The sequence below is a fragment of the Ranitomeya variabilis genome, chromosome 3 (genome assembly GCF_051348905.1).
Source record: "Ranitomeya variabilis isolate aRanVar5 chromosome 3, aRanVar5.hap1, whole genome shotgun sequence".
Lineage (NCBI taxonomy): Eukaryota > Metazoa > Chordata > Amphibia > Anura > Dendrobatidae > Ranitomeya > Ranitomeya variabilis.
Genome location: NC_135234.1, coordinates 607,324,578 through 607,343,823, shown reverse-complemented (window position 1 = coordinate 607,343,823; position 19,246 = coordinate 607,324,578). Strand labels below are relative to the sequence as shown.

The 19,246-nt window shown below is 46.3% G+C and overlaps 1 protein-coding gene across 1 annotated transcript in view; it reads right to left on the bottom strand.

Moving 5' to 3' along the window:
• The window catches only part of NAA16 (N-alpha-acetyltransferase 16, NatA auxiliary subunit), a 52,056-nt gene that overhangs the window by 30,523 nt on the left and 2,287 nt on the right, over nucleotides 1–19,246 (bottom strand). The window contains exons 2-8 of the mRNA XM_077297307.1: nucleotides 17,347–17,431; nucleotides 16,372–16,476; nucleotides 12,805–12,962; nucleotides 12,300–12,434; nucleotides 9,854–10,007; nucleotides 8,204–8,323; nucleotides 7,928–8,023 (exon numbers count right to left, since the gene is read on the bottom strand). Coding sequence (XP_077153422.1) covers nucleotides 7,928–8,023; nucleotides 8,204–8,323; nucleotides 9,854–10,007; nucleotides 12,300–12,434; nucleotides 12,805–12,962; nucleotides 16,372–16,476; nucleotides 17,347–17,431 — 853 coding nt within the window. The remainder of the gene's footprint in view (nucleotides 1–7,927; nucleotides 8,024–8,203; nucleotides 8,324–9,853; nucleotides 10,008–12,299; nucleotides 12,435–12,804; nucleotides 12,963–16,371; nucleotides 16,477–17,346; nucleotides 17,432–19,246) is intronic.

The window sequence follows — 19,246 nt, the reverse complement described above, 5'->3', positions numbered from 1 at the left end:
GACAAAGGAGCTTAGCCCTAAATCGCGACCTGATTTAGAGACCCAGGTAGAATCGATTTCGGGACAGAGCAATGCTCCAACGGCCTTGAAGGCACACATGGCCAGCATTTAAATATGTCTGTCGGTAGGGTCCTTCAGAGAGGCGCCGTCCGAAAGAGAAATGATTTGTTTTTGGGGACAGTGGGAAACTGCTGGGTGGACAATAGGAGACTCATTCCAAGGTTTGAGCAGGTCGGGAGGAAAGGGATACAAGATACTCATACATTTTGAAAACATTTTTCCAGGTCCTCCCACCCCTGGGAGAAAATCTCGTCAAACTCCATATGGTTTGAAAAATACCTGCGGAGGGCGCTTAACCTTCCTGGAAAATACCGTCAGCTCTAGGGTAGGGGAGTCCTGTTCCTTGAGGTTGGGGGTCTAATTGATTCTCACCAGACGGTCCATCATGTCCTGCAACTTTGATTCCTATCAAGCGCCGAGTCTGAACTGGAGAGGAGGTTGGACGCCGGGGCTGTATGGGGCCCATGGGAGGTGGAGGTTCATCCTTGAGAATGTGGGGGGTGAGGGAGACCTAAAGGAGGTGGAATGAGACCACTTCTCTGGCACCATCTGCCATGATGGAGTGAATAAGTGGGTGCTTCCAGACCATCCCGGGGAACATTTGGAGCATCAGCGTTTGTTGCCATGTTAGGATGACACTCAATGACTGAGATCAGGCTTGGAGAACCTAGGTTAGGTTATGTTAGCAACACTTGGGGGGAGGTGCTGCACTTTCTTCCCGGGCAGCGGATGGCTCCTCGGAGGTAAGCATCATGGAAGGGCTCCAGTCGAAGCAGAGGGCCGATTGCTAACTTGAGGGCATTTTTGTTTGCATGAGGCACAAGCAAAAGTGAATACTAGGGGTGAGGATGGGCGGGAGTGAGTTTCTCTAGAGATAGACATAAAGGTGGTATCAGTGGAGTACTGCTTAGAAGTGCTAGAGCCTGTGTTCCCAGAGAACGGAGCCTACCCGGTCCAGGAGAAGCGATTCTTCCTGAACGTTGAGCGGTGGATGTCTGGAAGTAGCCAGCAGCTGAGGTTGTGTGATGTGGTCAGTAGTGGGATGAGGAATGGCGCTGATGAGGAAGGAAACGAGCAGAGTCTGAGAATGTGCGTGGGGAATGTGCGCCAGAACATTGAACAGCCAAGATGATGGTAGATGATTGGCTGCTGGGTGGCTGAAGAAAGAGCGCAGAGCCCACGCGAATAGACCAGGTAGACGGAGAGGCATGACCAAAGGGAAATTGGCCCCAGGAAAGCCGGGTGCCTGGATTTGAATCACAGGAATGGAGCGGCTGCCATGACCTTAGCTCTGGGGAACTGCCATCACAGAACCATGAGCCTGCTGCTAGTGCAATACGAAATTGAGCCCAGAAGCCAGCAGATAGATGCCCTTAAAAGGGTCAGAAAGTCTGGGAAGGAAGGAGTACAGAACCTGTCCGCCACTTCTTCCCAGAATAGAAGTCGGAAGATTAATAAAACACATAAAGCCCCAATGGTGGAAACGGATCTGGGCACAAACCTGCATCTACCTCCTACTGACACCAAGATAACGCGGATTATCCTTGTGCTAGTTGGTGCAATCTGCTGAGCAGGAGCTATCTTTTTTGCCTAGTGTCAACCTCCCAGTGGCAGCAGCATATACCCATAGTTTCCTGTGCCCCCAATAAAGGATAGAGAAAAAAATAGGGATTTTTGTGTTACTCACCGTAAAATCCTTTTCTCCGAGACGCTCATTGTGGGACACAGGACTGTGGGTGTATGCTTCTGCCGCCAGGAGGCTGACAATAAGTAAACGTGAAAAAAAAAGTTAGCTCCTCCTCTGTTTTTTGCCGTTGACGGTCCGCTTTTTCCGACCGCGCATGCGCGGCCGGAACTCCGCCCCCACCTCCCCGCACCTCACAATGGGGCGGCGGATGCGCTGGAAAAATGCATCCGCTGCCCCCGTTGTGCGGCGCAGAGAACGCTAGCGTCGGTAACCTCGGCCCGACGCACTGCGACGGGCCGAGCCCGACGCTAGTGTGAAAGTAGCCTTATAAGTGCGTCACCGCCGCTTGAAGAACCTTCTACCCAGACTTGCATCTGCAGAGATCTGGGAGTGGACATTATAATGTTTGACAAAAGTATGCAAACTAGACCAGGCTGCAGCTTTGCAAACCTGTTCTGCTGAGGCCTGATGCCGAATCGCCCAGGAAGCCCCCACTGCTCTAGTGGAGTGAGCTTTGATTCCAGCCGGAATCATCATGCCCTTGGCGCGATAGGCTTCCTGAATGGCCGCACGTATCCACCTGGCCAGGGTGGATTTTGAGGCCACGCATCCCTTCCTGCGACCTTCCGGAAGGACAAACAGAGTATACGTCTGGAGGAAAGGAGCCGTTCGGGAAATGTATCTCCTCAGAGCTCTCACTAGGTCCAACGTATGGAGAGCTTTTTCTACACGGTGCGTAGGTGCTGGACAAAAAGAGGGAAGAACTATATCCTCATTAATATGGAAAGAGGAAACAACCTTCGGGAGAAAGGAAGGTGCTGGTCTGAGCACCACTTTGTCCTGATGAAAACGTAGAAAGGTAGTACGACAGGAGAGGGCTGCCAGCTCTGATACCCGCCTTATGGAAGTTATGGCCACTAAAAATACGACTTTCCAAGAAAGGAAGGTCAAAGAAATATCTTGAAGAGGCTCAAAAGGAGCTTCCTGCAATGCCCTTAAGACCAAATTAAGGTCCCAAGCTTCCAAAGGAGTCTTATAAGGAGGGACCTTATGAGCGACTCCCTGGAAAAAAGTCCTGACCTGACGGTTAGTAGCAATCCTGCGCTGAAAAAGGACCGATAGGGCCGAAATCTGCCTCTTAAGAGTACTTGGAGCAAGCCCTGAATCCAGGCCCGCTTGGAGAAAGGCTAGAATATTAGGGACGGAGAAACGCAAAGGAGGCAGCCTGCGCTCTCTACACCAAAAGAGGAAAACTTTCCAAGTGTGATGATAAATTCTGGCCGAAACGGGTTTACGTGCACTGATCATGGTATCTGCTACCTCTTGGGAGAACCCTGCCTGAGTTAAAACCCAAGATTCAACGGCCAGGCCGTCAAACGTAGGACCCCTAAGTTCTGGTGGTAGATCAGCCCTTGAGATAGAAGGTCCGGCCGATCGGGGAGCCGCCATGGAACCCCGGCGAGAAGCTGTACTAGGTTCGCATACCAGGTCCGACGCGGCCAATCCGGGGCGATTAGAATAGTAGGTACTCCTTCTGACTTGATCTTCTTGATAACCCTCGGGAGTAGTGCCAGGGGAGGGAACAGATAAGAGAGATGGAACTGGTTTCAAGTTAGTACTAGCGCATCCACGGCGATTACCTGTGGGTCTCGGTACCAGGAGACAAACCTGGGTACCTTGGCATTCCCCCTGGACGCCATTAGATCCACGTCCGGGGTCCCCCATAGATGGCATATCTGCTGAAATACTTCGGGATGGAGAGACCATTCCCCGGACGCTAGACCCTGACAGCTTAGGAAATCTGCCGCCCAGTTTTCTGCGCCCGGAATGTGGACTGCTGAAATCACAGAGTGATTTCTCTCGGCCCAGAACAGTATTTGTTTTACCTCCTGCATGGCTGCCTTGCTGCGGGTGCCCCCTTGATGATTTATGTATGTGGCGTTGTCCGATTGAATTCGGACAGGGCGACCCGCCAGAAGATGGTGAAAATGCTGCAAGGCTAGTCGAACCGCCCGAAATCTCTAAGAGATTGATGGGGAGATCCGATTCCAGAGGAGACCAGCGCCCCTGAGCTGTGTGGTGAAAAAACACTGCTCCCCAACCCAGGAGACTGGCATCTGTTGTTACCACCAGCCAATTGGTTGGGGGAAAGGGCTTCCCCCCCGAGTAGGGATGAGCTGTTTAGCCACCATGAGAGAGCCTGTCTGACCTGGGGAGACAACCGAAATCTGCGGTTGAGGGAGAGAGGATTCCTGTTCTATACTACTAGGATTGCCTGTTGGAGAGGACGAAGATGAAGCTGTGCGAATGGTACTGCTTCTATAGTCGCAACCATCCTTCCTAACACCATCATGCACGACTGTATCGTATGAGGGTGCGGTTGCTGAAGGTTCCTCACTTCCCGCCGAAGGGCTAGGACCTTGTCCTGGGGAAGGATTGATAGGGCTTGAGAAGTATCGAAAATCATGCCTAGAAATAAGATCCTCCGAGAAGGTTGTAGGGATGATTTTCTTAAATTTACTAGCCAACCCAAACGAGCAAGGGTGTCCAGAATAATGTTGACATTTTCCTTGCAAGCTTGAAAGGTCGGCCCCTTGATCAGGAGATCGTCCACATATGGCAAGACTACTATGCCTCGGGAGTGCAGAATGGACACCACAGCTGACATGACTTTCGTGAACACCCTGTGGGGCGGAAGCCAGCCCGAAGGGTAAAGCTGTGAACTGGAAATGTAGGTTGTTTAAAGCAAACCTGAGAAACCTTTGATGAGGAAGAAAGATGGGAATATGTAGGTAGGCATCCTGAATGTCTATGGAGGCCTAGAACTCTCCCTTTTCCATTGAAGCAATCACTGACCAAAGAGATTCCATCCGAAAGTGACGAACGCGGACAAACCTGTTTAAGAGTTTCAGATCTAGGATAGGCCTTACTGTTCCGTCCTTTTTGGGTACTACAAAAAGATTTGAATAAAACCCTTGAAACCTTTCCTCCCTTGGAACAGGAGAAATGACTCCGCTGAGACGAAGGGACTCTATGGAATTGAACAGGTCTTGTCGGTGGGACTCGGACCTGGGGAGACGGGATGGGAAGAACCGGGAGGAGGCTGACGGACCAGTTCTATCTTGTAACCTGAAGCTATGAGCTCTCCCACCCACCGGTCGTGGATTACTTGAAGACAGACCTGACGAAACAAAAGTAGACGTCCGCCTACTCTGTTGGAGGCACTCCGAGGAGGCCTCCAGTCACTTGGCCGAAAACCTTTGGAGTCCTAGCTCCTCTGGATCTAGTTGACTGGGAACGCATTCTTCCCCCCTGATTGGCCGTATAAGAGACCCGAACGTCTCGGTCCTGATTGGGTCGACCCTGCGCAGCAGAGCCTGATGCTGGGGCCCACCTAGCATTGCGAAAGGGTCTGAAACGGGCCTGAAATTGGCGACGAAAAGGCTGTCTAATCCTCTGCTGGGGCAGGAACTTACCTCTTTCCTCCTGTGGAGTCAGAGATAAGCTGATCCAGCTTCTCTCCGAATAAGCGACCCCCCTGATACAACCCTACCGTAAGAGACTTTTTAGAGGTAGAGTCTGCCCGCTATGTTCTTAACCAAAGAGCCCTTCTAATAGCGATAGCGTTAGCCGCAGCCGAAGAGGCACAGTCTGCAGCATCTAAGGATGCATTGATCAGATAGCTACCAGCAAGAGCTATCTGAGATGACATTTCCGCCAACTCTGCTGGTAAATCACCTTCTTGAAGAGCCTTTGTTAAAGACTCTGACGAAGACATCATAGCTTTAGCAACCCAGGTTGCCGCAAAAGAAGGGAAAAGTGCCGAACTTGAAGCCTCAAAAACGGAACGAACCAAGCTCTCTATAAGACGATCCCTAGGATCCTTAATCGATGAACCATGAGGGAGAGATAGCAACGTGTTAGAGGCTAAACGGGACACCGGAGGATCTACAGAAGGATTTTCTGCCCATTTACTACACAGCTCAATAGCAAAGGGGTACCTAACCTTCAAGGCTTTTTGCCCTGAAAAACGCTTATCCGGGTGCTCCCGATTACGCCGAATAAAGTCCTCAAACTCAGGGTGAGAGGAAAAAACCCTATGAGCCCGTTTGGCTAGTTTAAATGAGATTTTATGATCTGAGGATGAGGCGAGCTCGTCCTCTATCCCCAGGGACTGATTGACAGCCTCAATCAGGCTATCTACAGACTCCTGAAACCCAGGATTCTCAAAATTAAGGGACTCCTCTGACTCATAGTCTGTCTCAACTTCCCCGCTCTCTGCAGGGGAAGGGGAACGTGATACGGAACTCCAGGATGCAGAAGCACCTGAGGGTCTAAGAGACACTGTGCGAATCCGCTTTCCATGCGTTTGTCTAGTGCGGGTACGGACCCTGCAGGCCGAAGGCAAACGAGAACCCGAGGCCCTCTCTGAGACAGAGGGACTGTTGGCCCTGACCGCCGGGGTCTGAAGGGATTTGATTGCTTCAGTTAGGGACGCCATGGATTGCGACAAGGACGTGACCCATTCCGGCGGAGCTGCCTCAGCACCTGCTTGAAGGGCAGGAGCCGGAGAGACTGCTGGAGAGCTGGCAGGGGGGGGGGGGGGCTCCTGGGTGCGTTCAGAGTCACAGGCCTCGCAGAGACGATTGCTCTGGGCATGCGGAAACGCAGCACGACAAGCCACACAAATGGTATATAAGACCGTGTGAGTTTTAACCCTTCTAGACATAGTGATCCGTAAAAAGCTATACCCAGGGCCTGAGACTGGGAAAAAAAAAATAATGCTTCTGCCAGCTGGAGGGCGAAGCACTTACCCCAGTCCTGTGTCCCCACGAATACAGCGATGAAACGAACACACGATGCAGAGCCAAAAAGAGCTCACCTTTATGCCCAGAAGACCTAAGGGGGCGGCACCGCCATCATGCGGTGCGGCCTGTAGTAGGCCAGAAGCCGGGGCCTCAATTTCTCCTTTGAGAAAAAAGGAAAAACGAAACCGGAAGTAGATGCGCTGGAGGGGGCGGGGCCTCATGGCACGGTCTGCTGGGAGGAAGCCCGGGTCAGAGAGAGCCGGAAGTGCATGCTGGAGGCCAGGCCGGAGCCTGAAGCCTCTGGCACGACAAATGCAGCAGGAGCTGCCGCACAGCGCTGCCGAGACGCCAGAACACCGTGCAGAAAAAACGCCTGGAGGATCACCAGGTAAATCAGCATCCTTAAAGATGCATTGTGCGCCTTGCCAGGAGCCCCCTTCTTTTTTTTTTTCTCTTGCCACTCTCCCCATATTTCAGGCTGAGTACCCCCGGCGTAAATCCAGGGGGGGGAGGCAAACGACGGTGCAGGCACGCTAGCTCCATTATTCGCCAGGATAAGGAGAGGGACCGTCTATCACCCCATCTATCACCGCAGCAGAGGTGTAGAAATAAGGGGGGGGGGTCACACGGACAACAAACGGGCACCTGTACAGCCCAGGGTCTAAATACCTCAGGGTGGTCAGGGCCAAGACCGGTGAGGGATCCCTCGTCGCGGGAAAGGATACGTGGAGGAACTCGCAAGTGCTTGCCCGTTGTTGTTTTGGGGAGATCGGACCCTCAACAGGGTCCGTCGCCCCCTCAATCCATAGAAAGAGATGAAGAAATAGGGTCCAAAGGATCCGGGACCCAGAGGTGTGCCTCCTTGAGACACTAAGCATGAACTGGAGTCTCCAGTAGCCAGTGTCAGGGTGTATACGACGGAGGAGGAGCTAACTTTTTTTTTTTTTCACGTTTACTTATGGTCAGCCTCCTGACGGCAGAAGCTTACACCCACAGTCCTGTGTCCCCCAGTGAGGTGAAGGAGAATATCATTACACAGGAGGCTGTGTGAGCAACTCTAGCTGTTCCTTCGCCATCAATAGTAGCCAATTTAACCCTTTAAATCAAGATGGTAATCAGAATGTATTCTCAGTAAAACAGGGTCATAATGAATGACGATTAACAGCACGGCTTATCACGTTCAAAATGGCAACATCACCAAGCAAATGTAGCACAAAATCCAGATGTTGTTCATTTATGTATATTACGCCTAATGTACATTTTACATTCTATGAAATCCAGCAGCTTCTATGTGACAGTAAAATCACCTAGTCATTGGCCTATGCACAATATTATAGATGGACACTATTGCTGGTAGTTATTTAGCCTTTACCTGTAACGAAGGTTAAGATCAATCTTCTTGGGGAAACTGCTCTTGGATGCCGCTCACAGAATTCATCATAGATCTCAAGTCGTTCTTCATTGGTAGCTAGGAGGAGAGGATTTACCGTTACTTTAAAATACATGGGTTTCAGGTCCAACATCTGACCTTCTCATGACAGCTTCTTTATCCATCTCAAAAGGTGTCTAATAATTGGAGAGCTACTGATTCCTTATAACATGTACTCAGAATGGGAAGAACAGAAACGATAAGCTGGGACACATTTACCAGGATGCAAGGCTTTCTCCAGATTTTCATAGTATTTCCAGTTTTCAGGATTGCGGTTAATAAGGGCTCTAAATACTGCAGTAGCTTCTTTCCATCTTCCGAGATTTAAGTATATGTCACCTTCAAAGAAAAAAACAGAGGTTCAAAGAAGTAGACAATTAGGTATATAAAAGAAATTATGCAAACCACTGGAGGCCATGCCTCTTAAAAAAAAAATTAAAATAACACAAAAAGTAAAAATCAAAAACTCACAAACTGCTGAAGGGAAGACAGAAGCGCTAAGTATTAAGACTGCAAGTACTGAAGTTAAGAAGGAAAAATCAGAAATTCAAGATGCGTGAATACACCTACACAATAACTGCGGTCACGGAGGTGTATACACCTACGCCACTAATGCCCGCCATTTGGCCAAAAGACCAGCATAGCACATCGCTGTGATCTGATCCCCTTTAACCCCTTCATGACCTTGGGATTTTCCATTTTTCCGTGTTCATTTTTCGCTCCCCTCATTCCCAGAGCCATAACTTTTTTATTTTTCCGTTAATTTGGCCATGTGAGGGCTTATTTTTTGCGGGACGAGTTGTACTTTTGAATGACATCATTGGTTTTACCATGTCGTGTACTAGAAAATGGGAAATAAATTCCAAATGCGGTGAAATTGCAAAAAAAAGTGCAATCCCATGCGTGTTTTTTGTTTGTCTTTTTTGCTAGCTTCACTAAATGCTAAAACTGACCTGCCACTATGATTCTCCAGGTCAGTACGAGTTCATAGACACCAAATATGTCTAGGTTATTTTTTATCTAAGTGGTGAAAAAAAATTCCAAACTTTGCTAAAAACCCCCCCAAAATAAATTGCGCCATTTTCCGATACCCGTAGCGTTTCCATTTTTCAAAGAGACCTCTGGTTACTATGCCGATGCATTGCTGACCCCCGATCATGTCACGGGAGTCGGCGATGCGCGCATTTCTGGCGGCGTGGCCGGAAGCGGTAGTTAAATGCCGCTGTCAGCGTTTGACAGCGGCATTTAACTAGTTAATAGCGGCGGGTGAATCGCAATTCCACTCGCCGCTATTGCGCGCACATGTCAGCTGTTGAAAACAGCTGACATGTCGCGGCTTTGATGTGGGCTCACCGCCGGAGCCCACATCAAAGCAGGGGATCTGACCTCGGATGTACTATCCCGTCCGAGGTCAGGAAGGGGTTAAGAAGGACCTGTCACCAGGTGACCATGCTCGCATCTGATGCATTACCTCTGAACTAATCCAGTACATGGATCAAAAAAAAAAAAGTGTCAAGTAGTGGTTTTCTGCCCAGGTATGGATGCCAGATAGGTGTAATAAGTGCACAGTTTTGCCCTCACTTGTGTTGTGCACGGTGTATACCAACTGGCGAGATACAACCGATATACAAGAACTGAGCCTGTGTATACAGCCTGCGAGCATGTTTGCATGTGAGGCTCTGATCATAAAGGCTTTAATTATTTAATAATTGTAATATTTTCAACAAATTTGGAATGAATGCGGAGACTACATTCCACTGTTGAGGCTCGCACAGCAGCCGCACCATGGGACCCCTATCCTAGCAGAATGTATGGAGAACCCATAAAACATATGGCCATGCACTGTACAGTCACTAGTATTTACCGTACCTTTAATTTCTTCCACCTGAAGTTTGTCACAGATTTGTTTCTCATAAGCCTCAATGTGATCCAAGGCCTCTTGGAAAAGATACGCTTCTCTCATCACCTGGTTCTGGTACAGGATTAATTCACTATATTCATAGTCAATCTTATTTGGAGGTACCTAAAAAAAACCAACGACAACAATATCCATTACAATAGGCTGCTATATACTGACGCTTCATGTCTTCTGTTATGAAGATTTTTTTATCACCACCGCTAAAGAAACAGCATCAGTATGTTCATGACACGGACAACACCGGCTCAAACACTTAGATTTGTGATCACATGTATGCTATGTCATACTTCTTATACAGAAAGGCTCTCCCTGGTTGTTTGGGTGGTAAAGTATCAACTCACTAATTTGCCATATTATAAGGGCTATTAAAAGGTATATATTACTAAGGTTTTGCTCCCCCAACTGAGAGCAGCATGATGTAGGGGCAGAGACCCTGATTCCAGCGAAGTGTCTCTTACTAAGTTGCAGTATTGATTAAAATTGTTTTATTTGTGGCAGATCTAACAGATGTTGGCAGCGAGAAGATTCACCTTCGTTAGCGATCTGATCCCTTCTGAGTCATGCAGTGCTAGATGTGTCATACAGTGGACACCATTATGATGTCATTATTCACTGATATGGAGTCTGCCAGGTGCCATCATGGCGTCAGTGTATTCAAGTATAAGGTAGCACGAGAGTCTGGCCTCTCCACAGCTTTGCTCCCTGGCAAGTGTGAGGAGATATGGCTGGTAATGTGGTGTAGTGCTGTAAGTGTGCAATAAAAAGTCATAACTCAAGAACTGCTTCTTTTTTTTTTTTTTTTTTTTTTTGGGGGGGGGGGGGGGGGGCTTGGCTACACCTCCCACAAAAGTGCAACAAATAGAGATGAAAATGTCATATGTACACCCGAATGGTATCAATAAAAATATAAGCTGGAAAAGGAAATGTAAGGATGGAAAAATGAAAAGTTTACAGGTCTCAAAAAGCTGCAAGAGAAATTTTTTGGGGTGGTTTATTTGTTTTTTCTTTTAAGTTCTGATTTTTTTTCCACAAAAATACAAATCAAGTTTGTATGTTTGGAATCCTAATCTGAAGAATCATACTGCCAAATAAATCATTTTTACTGCATTATGAATGATGTGAAGACAAAACCAATTTAATCGCATTAGGAATATTTTTCACGTTATTTAGTACAGTATATAGTAAAATTAACTGCGCTATTCAAAATTGCAAACCCTCAGATGGCTACTGTGATGGACAAAGAAACAGCTATGGCTCCTGGAGGAATAGAAGGATAATCTTCCACTTATGATGGGGGTTAAAGGAGTTTTCAGATTATGACATTTATTACTAATGAAGAAATAATAACCACCCTCAAATTTGCCTTGGAGGTCCCCCTCTGATGATCACATCACCCGGACCTGACCAGTGATCAATAAGTGATTGGCTGGGAACACAGGTCCAGCCAGTTTTACCATTTTAGAAATCACAGATGACCAACAGGACCGGGTAGTTGCCAGAAATGGACCTGCACACGACTAAAGAATCCAACTAGGTGGGTAAAAAAGTAGGATGAGCGTGTACAAAACAGAGATCATTGATTGATAATGAGCGAGAGTGCTCGGATAAGGGGTTATAGGATAAGGTGTTATCTGAGCATGCTCGGGTGCTGAGTGTCTTCGGAGTGCTCGAATAATATGTCCGAGTCCCCACGGCTGCAGGTCTCGCAGTTGTTCGACAGTCGCAACACAGGCAATCCCTGCTTGTGTTGCAGCTGTCAAACAGCGGTGAGACATGCAGCCATGAGAACTTGGACATATTATTCGAGCACGCTGAAGTCAGTTAGCACATGAGCATGCTCAGATTGTGTAGATTTATTTTATTTCATTTGTGTTTGCATTGTTTTTTTTCACATTTTCTGTCTATTTGACTAGTTCTTTTTTTGCAATTCTCACATGTGGTCTGCTAATTATTTTCCATCTGTTGGGCTCAGCTTTAAAGGAGGCGTGGATTTTCCACTCTTGCACTGAAGACTAAGAACACAGCAGTTGTTCGAAACGCGTTCAGTCGCTCATGGCTGCTCCCCAACTGTTTTTGCTGGTCATTTGTATGCTCTTGTTCCAATTTTTAATGTTTGAATAAAGAATCTTTTTGATATTTTACATCCTGGAGCTGGATTCCTACATTTTTTCTACTCATGCTCAGATAACACCTTATCCTATAACCCCTTATCCGAGCACTCTCGCTGATCACTAATAAAGAGATATTTGTGCAGCATCCTATTGTAAGTTTACCAGCAATAAGTGAACCTAGGACTGGATTTATTACTCTGCATCATTGAAGCTCTGAAGAAATACCCAACATTGGCTTCCAGACACAAACCACTCCCAAAAGACTTCAATACTTATCTTACGTTACCTGCTGAGTCTTCCTGAACTCCTCAAGCAGTTTTAAGGCCATTTCATAGTCTTTCAGTAAATGGTATGCTATGGCATAGCCGATCCATGATGCCCTTTGCATCGGACGCAGTTGTAGAAGCTGGTACCTTGTTTCCTGTTATAAAGAGACCACATTTAGCACAACTGTATACATGAGTATGACTTCTGCAGCCTGAAAGGATAAGGGCAGGTTTACATGAACAGAGGCTCACTTAAGGACCCTTTATCTTTAGCTGATGCAAACAGTCGGGGGACATCAGGAAATTGTTAATATGACTATTTGGTCCCCATATTGTCAGCAGCACATGGCGTGTTTTTATGGAGATCTGTGTGATCAGTGTTTTATTTGGTCATCATCTGATCGGTGCCGTATTTACAGGAGCCAGTGATTGGAGTATAAGTTCTTATGAGCGCTGGTTTGGACGATTATCGCCCTGTGTAAAGATCCTAAGGCTTTACTGACTGGTGCTCTCTCACACACTTACCCGATATCCTTCCAAGTCCCTCATCTGTATCTGTAATAATGAAAGATCCCGCAGTATCTGCAGATTCTCCTTGTCCAGCTTCAGAGCATTCCTATAACACTTGATGGCTTCTTCATACTTCTTATCGGACCTCTGAAGAAGACCATAGACATGCCAACCTGTCTGATAGTCAGGAAATCCAACATAATCCATGTCCGTGCATTAGTTACAGCAATGAGTGCTCTTAAGACCGATCCCACAAGGCAGTTCATACTGGTTAGTGTCTACAATAACCCTATAACCCTAATAGCTACCCTCTCAGGTCATAAAAACTGCAGTATGGAGCATCTGGGTGCAGTAATGGGTATATTGTGCCAAAGTATAAATAAGCAGTGCCAGTCAAAGAGTTAGAAGGGAGTCACTAATTGGCTTGTTCCAAACAAACCCCAAATCATTTACTTATTTTTTTCAAATGACTCACTGATGAGGAATGCCTAATACAGTTGTATACGGCTGTATACCGAATATACAGTTAGGTCCATATATATTTGGACAGAGACAACATTTTTCTAATTTTGGTTATAGACATTACCACAATGAATTTTAAACAAAACAATTCAAATGCAGTTGAAGTTCAGACTTTCAGCTTTCATTTGAGGGTATCCACATTAAAATTGGATGAAGGGTTTAGGAGTTTCAGCTCCTTAACATGTGCCACCCTGTTTTTAAAGGGACCAAAAGAAATTGGACAGATTCAACAATTTTAAATAGAATGTTCATTTTTAGTACTTGGTTGAAAACCCTTTGTTGGCAATGACTGCCTGAAGTCTTGAACTCATGGACATCACCAGACGCTGTGTTTCCCCCTTTTTGATGCTCTGCCAGGCCTTCACTGCGGTGGTTTTCAGTTGCTATTTGTTTGTGGGCCTTTCTGTCTGAAGTTTAGTCTTTAACAAGTGAAATGCATGCTCAATTGGGTTGAGATCAGGTGACTGACTTGGCCATTCAAGAATATTCCACTTCTTTGCTTTAATAAACTCCTGGGTTGCTTTGGCTTTATGTTTTGGGTCATTGTCCATCTGTAGTATGAAACGACGACCAATCAGTTTTGCTGCATTTTGCTGGATCTGAGCACACAGTATGGCTCTGAATACCTCAGAATTCATTCGGCTGCTTCTGTCCTGTGTCACATCATCAATAAACACTAGTGACCCAGTGCCACTGGCAGCCATGCATGCCTAAGCCATCACACTGCCTCCACCGTGTTTTACAGATGATGTGGTATGCTTTGGATCATGAGCTGTACCACGCCTTCGCCATGCTTTTCTCTTTCCATCATTCTGGTAGAGGTTGATCTTGGTTTCATCTGTCCAAAGAATGTTCTTCCAGAACTGTGCTGGCTTTTTTAGATGTTTTTTAGCAAAGTCCAGTCTAGCCTTTTTATTCTTGATGCTCATGAGTGGCTTGCACCGTGCAGTGAACCCTCTGTATTTACTTTCATGCAGTCTTCTCTTTATGGTAGATTTGGATATTGATACGCCTACCTCCTGGAGAGTGTTGTTCACTTGGTTGGCTGTTGTGAAGGGGTTTCTCGTCACCATGGAGATTATTCTGCGATCATCCACCACTGTTGTCTTCTGTGGGCGCCCAGGTATTTTTGCATTGATGAGTTCACCAGTGCTTTCTTTCTTTCTCAGGATGTACCAAACTGTAGATTTTGCCACTTCTAATATTGTAGCAATTTCTCGGATGGGTTTTTTCTGCTTTCGCAGCTTAAGGATGGCTTGTTTCACCTGCATGGAGAGCTCCTTTGACCACATGTTTACTTCACAGCAAAATCTTCCACATGCAAGCACCACACCTCAAATCAACTCCAGGCATTTCATCTGCTTAATTGAGAATGACATAATGAAGGGATTGCCCACACCAGTCCATGAAATAGCCTTGGAGTCAATTGTCCAATTACTTTTGGTTCCTTTAAAAACAGGGTGGCACATGTTAAAGGGACTCTGTCACCTGAATTTGGAGGGAACAATTTTCAGTCATATGGGTGGGGATTTCGGGTGTTTGATTCACCCTTTCCTTACTCGCTGGCTGCATGCTGGCTGCAATATAGGATTGAAGTTCATTCTCTGTCCTCCGTAGTACATGCCTGCACAAGGCAATCTTGCCTTATGCAGGCGTGTACTATGGAGGACAGAGAATGAACTTCAATCCAATATTGCGGCCAGCATGCAGCCAGCGGGTAAGGAAAGGGTTAATCAAACACCCGAAAACCCCACCCATATGACTGAAAATTGTTCCCTCCAAATTCAGGTGACAGAGTCCCTTTAAGGAGCTGAAACTCCTAAACCCTTCATCCAATTTTAAATGTGGATACCCTCAAATAAAAGCTGACAGTCTGAACTTCAACTGCATCTGAATTGTTTTGTTTAAATTCATTGTGGTAATGTCTATAACCAAAATTAGAAAAATGTTGTCTCTGTCCAAATATATATGGACCTGACTGTATGCTCTACACTCAATGTACATATGCCACAAGTGATAGGGAGCAGAGGCAGTGACTCAATGCTGGACCCGAGAGGGGGGATAAAGCACAGACTGTTCTTACAAACAAACTGCGCCTGTAGAGAGGGGCTTCCTGTAACCAGAAGACCCCTGTGAGGTTAAAATTCCATATACCGTATTTTCCGGCGTATAAGACGACTTTTTAACCCCTGAAAATCATCTCAAAAGTCGGGGGTCGTCTTATACGCCGGGTACGGCGTGTGCAGGGAGCAGTCATGTACGGATCCCAGGGTCTGAAGAAGAAAAAAAATAAATAATATTTTTTATTTTTATTCTTTTTTTTTTTTAAATGAATATGGATCCCAGGGCCTGAAGGAGAGTCTCCTCTCCTCCAGACGCTGGGAACCATCCGCACCGCACACGCCGTATAAGATGACTGAGCGTATAAGAGGACCCCCGTCTTATATGGTGGGTATATCCCAAACTCCATACTTTATATGGAAAAGTTGAAGGTCGACTTATACACCCAGTCGACTTATACACCAGAAAATACGGTAAATTCACAGTCCCTGGTCAATAATCATGTAGCTTCAGCCTAAAGACTCACTCACACTAGAGTATAACACGGCCGAGTGCTACGTGAGGTTTTATCGGACAGCACTTGGCCCAATGTTCTACTATGGGGCAGTGCAGATCAGTGATTATTTTCTCATGCTGATTCAGCGTGAGAAAATAATTGCAGCATGTTGTGAGTGGCTCCTATATTCGGATCACGCGCACCCATACAAGTCTATGGGCGAGTGTGGTACATTGGGCTGCACTCGGATGCCATCCGAGTGCAGTCCAATTACCGTGAATACCAGCAATGGAGAAATTACTTTCTCCGTCTGCTCTGTTCCTGTGCTGCAATTCTCTCATCCAAGAGGATCAGATCACAGCAAGAGGACACTTGGATCAAACTATGACAGTTTGAGCCGAATGTCATTTGCATAATTGGCCCAGATTCTCTCGCATGACGTAATCGACAGCCGCATGAGCGAGCCTTAAACTAAATGTGTAAAAAATTATTCAAAAGGATACAGACGTGACTCTTAACATCGTTGCGTAGACCTTTCCGCACAAACTCATAAGCTTCTTCCTTTTTTCCTAGACAATTCAAAGTCAAGCCCTTCATTGCCAGTGTTTCTGAAGAACATAAAAATGGTAACAGATCAATCAGTAAACAGAAAAAGCAAGAAAGAGAAAGTGGTTTTGTATACCTTCTTTTAGCTTTGTTTTCTAGCACGCTTTAATAGGGGTTGCAATAAAATAAGGGAAGACGTGTTGCTCAGAGCTGGACCTCCAGTGGTGTCCACAGGAACAAGAAATGATCAAATCCCACCCATCAGCCATCTCATTGGCTGCAGGTCAGGTGTCCGACGGATAGGACGCCATCAATCCTGTTGTGTCCTGACCGCTATGGGACCCCATTAATTGATGTCTGCAATTAATGACTGAAAGTGCCATTTGAGGAGGCAGAAGGACACCGTCCCTTAAAGGTGTTGTCCAGTGAAAACGAATTATCAGCTATCACTAAGATGGGCGATAGCCTATAGATCGATGGAGGTCCGACTGCTGGAGCCCGCACTAATCAGCAGAACACTTTTATCCCTTCTCGAACACTGTTCCATTCATTCTCTATGGGGCTGTCTAGTGTGGAGAACCTCATAAAGAATAAATGAAGTGGTGGGCAGGCATCCGACCTGCCTCCATTTTGTAACAAGATAAAAATTCCCCAATATGCTGATTGTTGGGGGCCCAATGGTCAAACTCCCACGATCAATAAGTTGTCACCAATACCTTGAAAAGGAGGTAACTTATTTCACCGGACAACCCCTTTAACCTCCATCATTGCCCACCATAGGAAGGTCATGATCTGATTTTAGTGGGACTGACTTCTTCTTGTGTGAGACTTGCCAGCTGTATGGGATGGTCCCTTGTAGCAGGCAGCCGACACATGACCTCATTCCTGGGATTTATACCTTACAAATACACGTCAGGGTATCAGCATCTCACCTCCATGTTCAGCATAGCGGGGATTTGAGAGGATCATCTTACAAAATTTCAGCCCATTTTTATATTGTTTTTGTTCATAGCATTTCTAAAAAAATAAAATAGAGTGCGATGAGGAAGATTTTGGGTTATTTCATGCAAGGCAAACAAAAAAATTCAGATATATTAAAGTAATGGCTATAAATGTGACAGACACGGATCTCATCAATGGACCTCAGAACTAGACCCTGCTGTGTGGCTCTCACGAGTCATTTGTATGGGAATGCAGAAAACATGCTCAGCAATTGTTGGAACTCCAATAGAAACGAATTGAGAGAGCCGAGTAAAATAGAAGCACAGCGGGCAGGAGATTTCTATAGATCCCATCCACTTTGCTGGAACTTTACAATACACAGCATCAAAACTGCACCAAAAGCTCATTGTGGGAACAGAGCCTTAAGTATCAGTAGATGGGAAGAGCCTTGTGTACAACCATGAACCAAAAACCTTCACAGATGTAAGGTCATGTTCACTTGAGGTGTTTTTGCAGCTTTTTTTTTGCTGCGTTTTTTTCTGCAGAACACAAGTTGCTTTTTTCACCCTTAAAAGCAATGAGAGTGAAAAAATGCAGCAAACAGATTTTATTGTGTTTTACCTCCATTTTTTGCTGGTGACTTAAATAGACTTTATTAAACAAATGCTGCAGACAGGTTAGTTGCAATTAGCAGCAAAAAATGCATCAAAACGTGTGTTATGACTACATGATTTTTGCTGCCAGGAGAGCAGGTTATGGGTATCAAAAAAGAAAAGTACGGAACTTTGTGCAACCATAGCAGTTTACCTAGTCTGCAATCCTATGGGCCGGGCAGCCTGAACGCCAGGCTAATACTGATCGATTGTAGCAGGCTATTATGACAGTATAAAGGTGTAGATGTATCTGGCATAAAGATCGTTGCCTAGACTTGATATATTGGCATCCAAAATACTGTGATGGGAAATAATAGGTCTATACAGCACCAGCTGGTGAAGAAAACCAAAAACGCCTAGTGATCCGCTAATAAGCAGCAGCCAGGCAATGGAGTATTACATGGAGATTATTCACATACATGAACAGGCTGGGACTGCCACTCTGCTAGCGGAGGTGTCTTCATCAGATAGCCTCTTTATGTTTAGTGACACCACCGCACACCAGTAAGACAGGCATGAAACAGTTATCCTCTACAAGGATGCTGACGACTTGTCTTTAGGTGGTGGCTGCATTCATGGAATAGGTGCGTATCTGATCTGTGGCTTCCATGTGACGGAGCTCTGCTGTTGTGCTCTGCATGCGGGTTACATTCAGCCCCACTTAGAACTGATTGCTGGAGGAGCGCCCCCTACTGATCTGATATTGATGACCTATTCTAAGACTAGGTCATCAATAACTTAGTAGTGGAAAACCCCTTTAAAGTCAAGCAGATCCTAACTATTGTAGTCCTGCCATATAGTTTTTTAAAGCACCACTCCGGTGAAGTGCTGCTTTAAAATGTATGCCCCTCCCCCTGATACTCACCTTCCGTCATTTTCATCTGTTTGCCATCACTCCTGCTGGCCACCGGTGAAAAGTGATCTGCTGGCTGGTCCGGTGTTTAATGGAGCCGTGCAGAGGTCACTTTTCAATACAAGTCTATGAGAACCTCGCTCTGGCTCTTGTGGACTTGCATTGAGAGCTTGTGACGCAGCGTTTGTCTCCCAGCCAGTCAGCACTGCGCTCACAAGATGGCGCCGCAGGACCAGTGCTGAAAACCGGTGAAGATGCCGGGGGCAGGGGACTTACATTTAAAGCGCCGCTTCAGTGCTGAGAAACCTACAAAACACTGGAGTGGTGCTATGGCAATCTTGTGTGTCCCCGACCATTTACAGGGGCATTCTATCACAGGCCCGG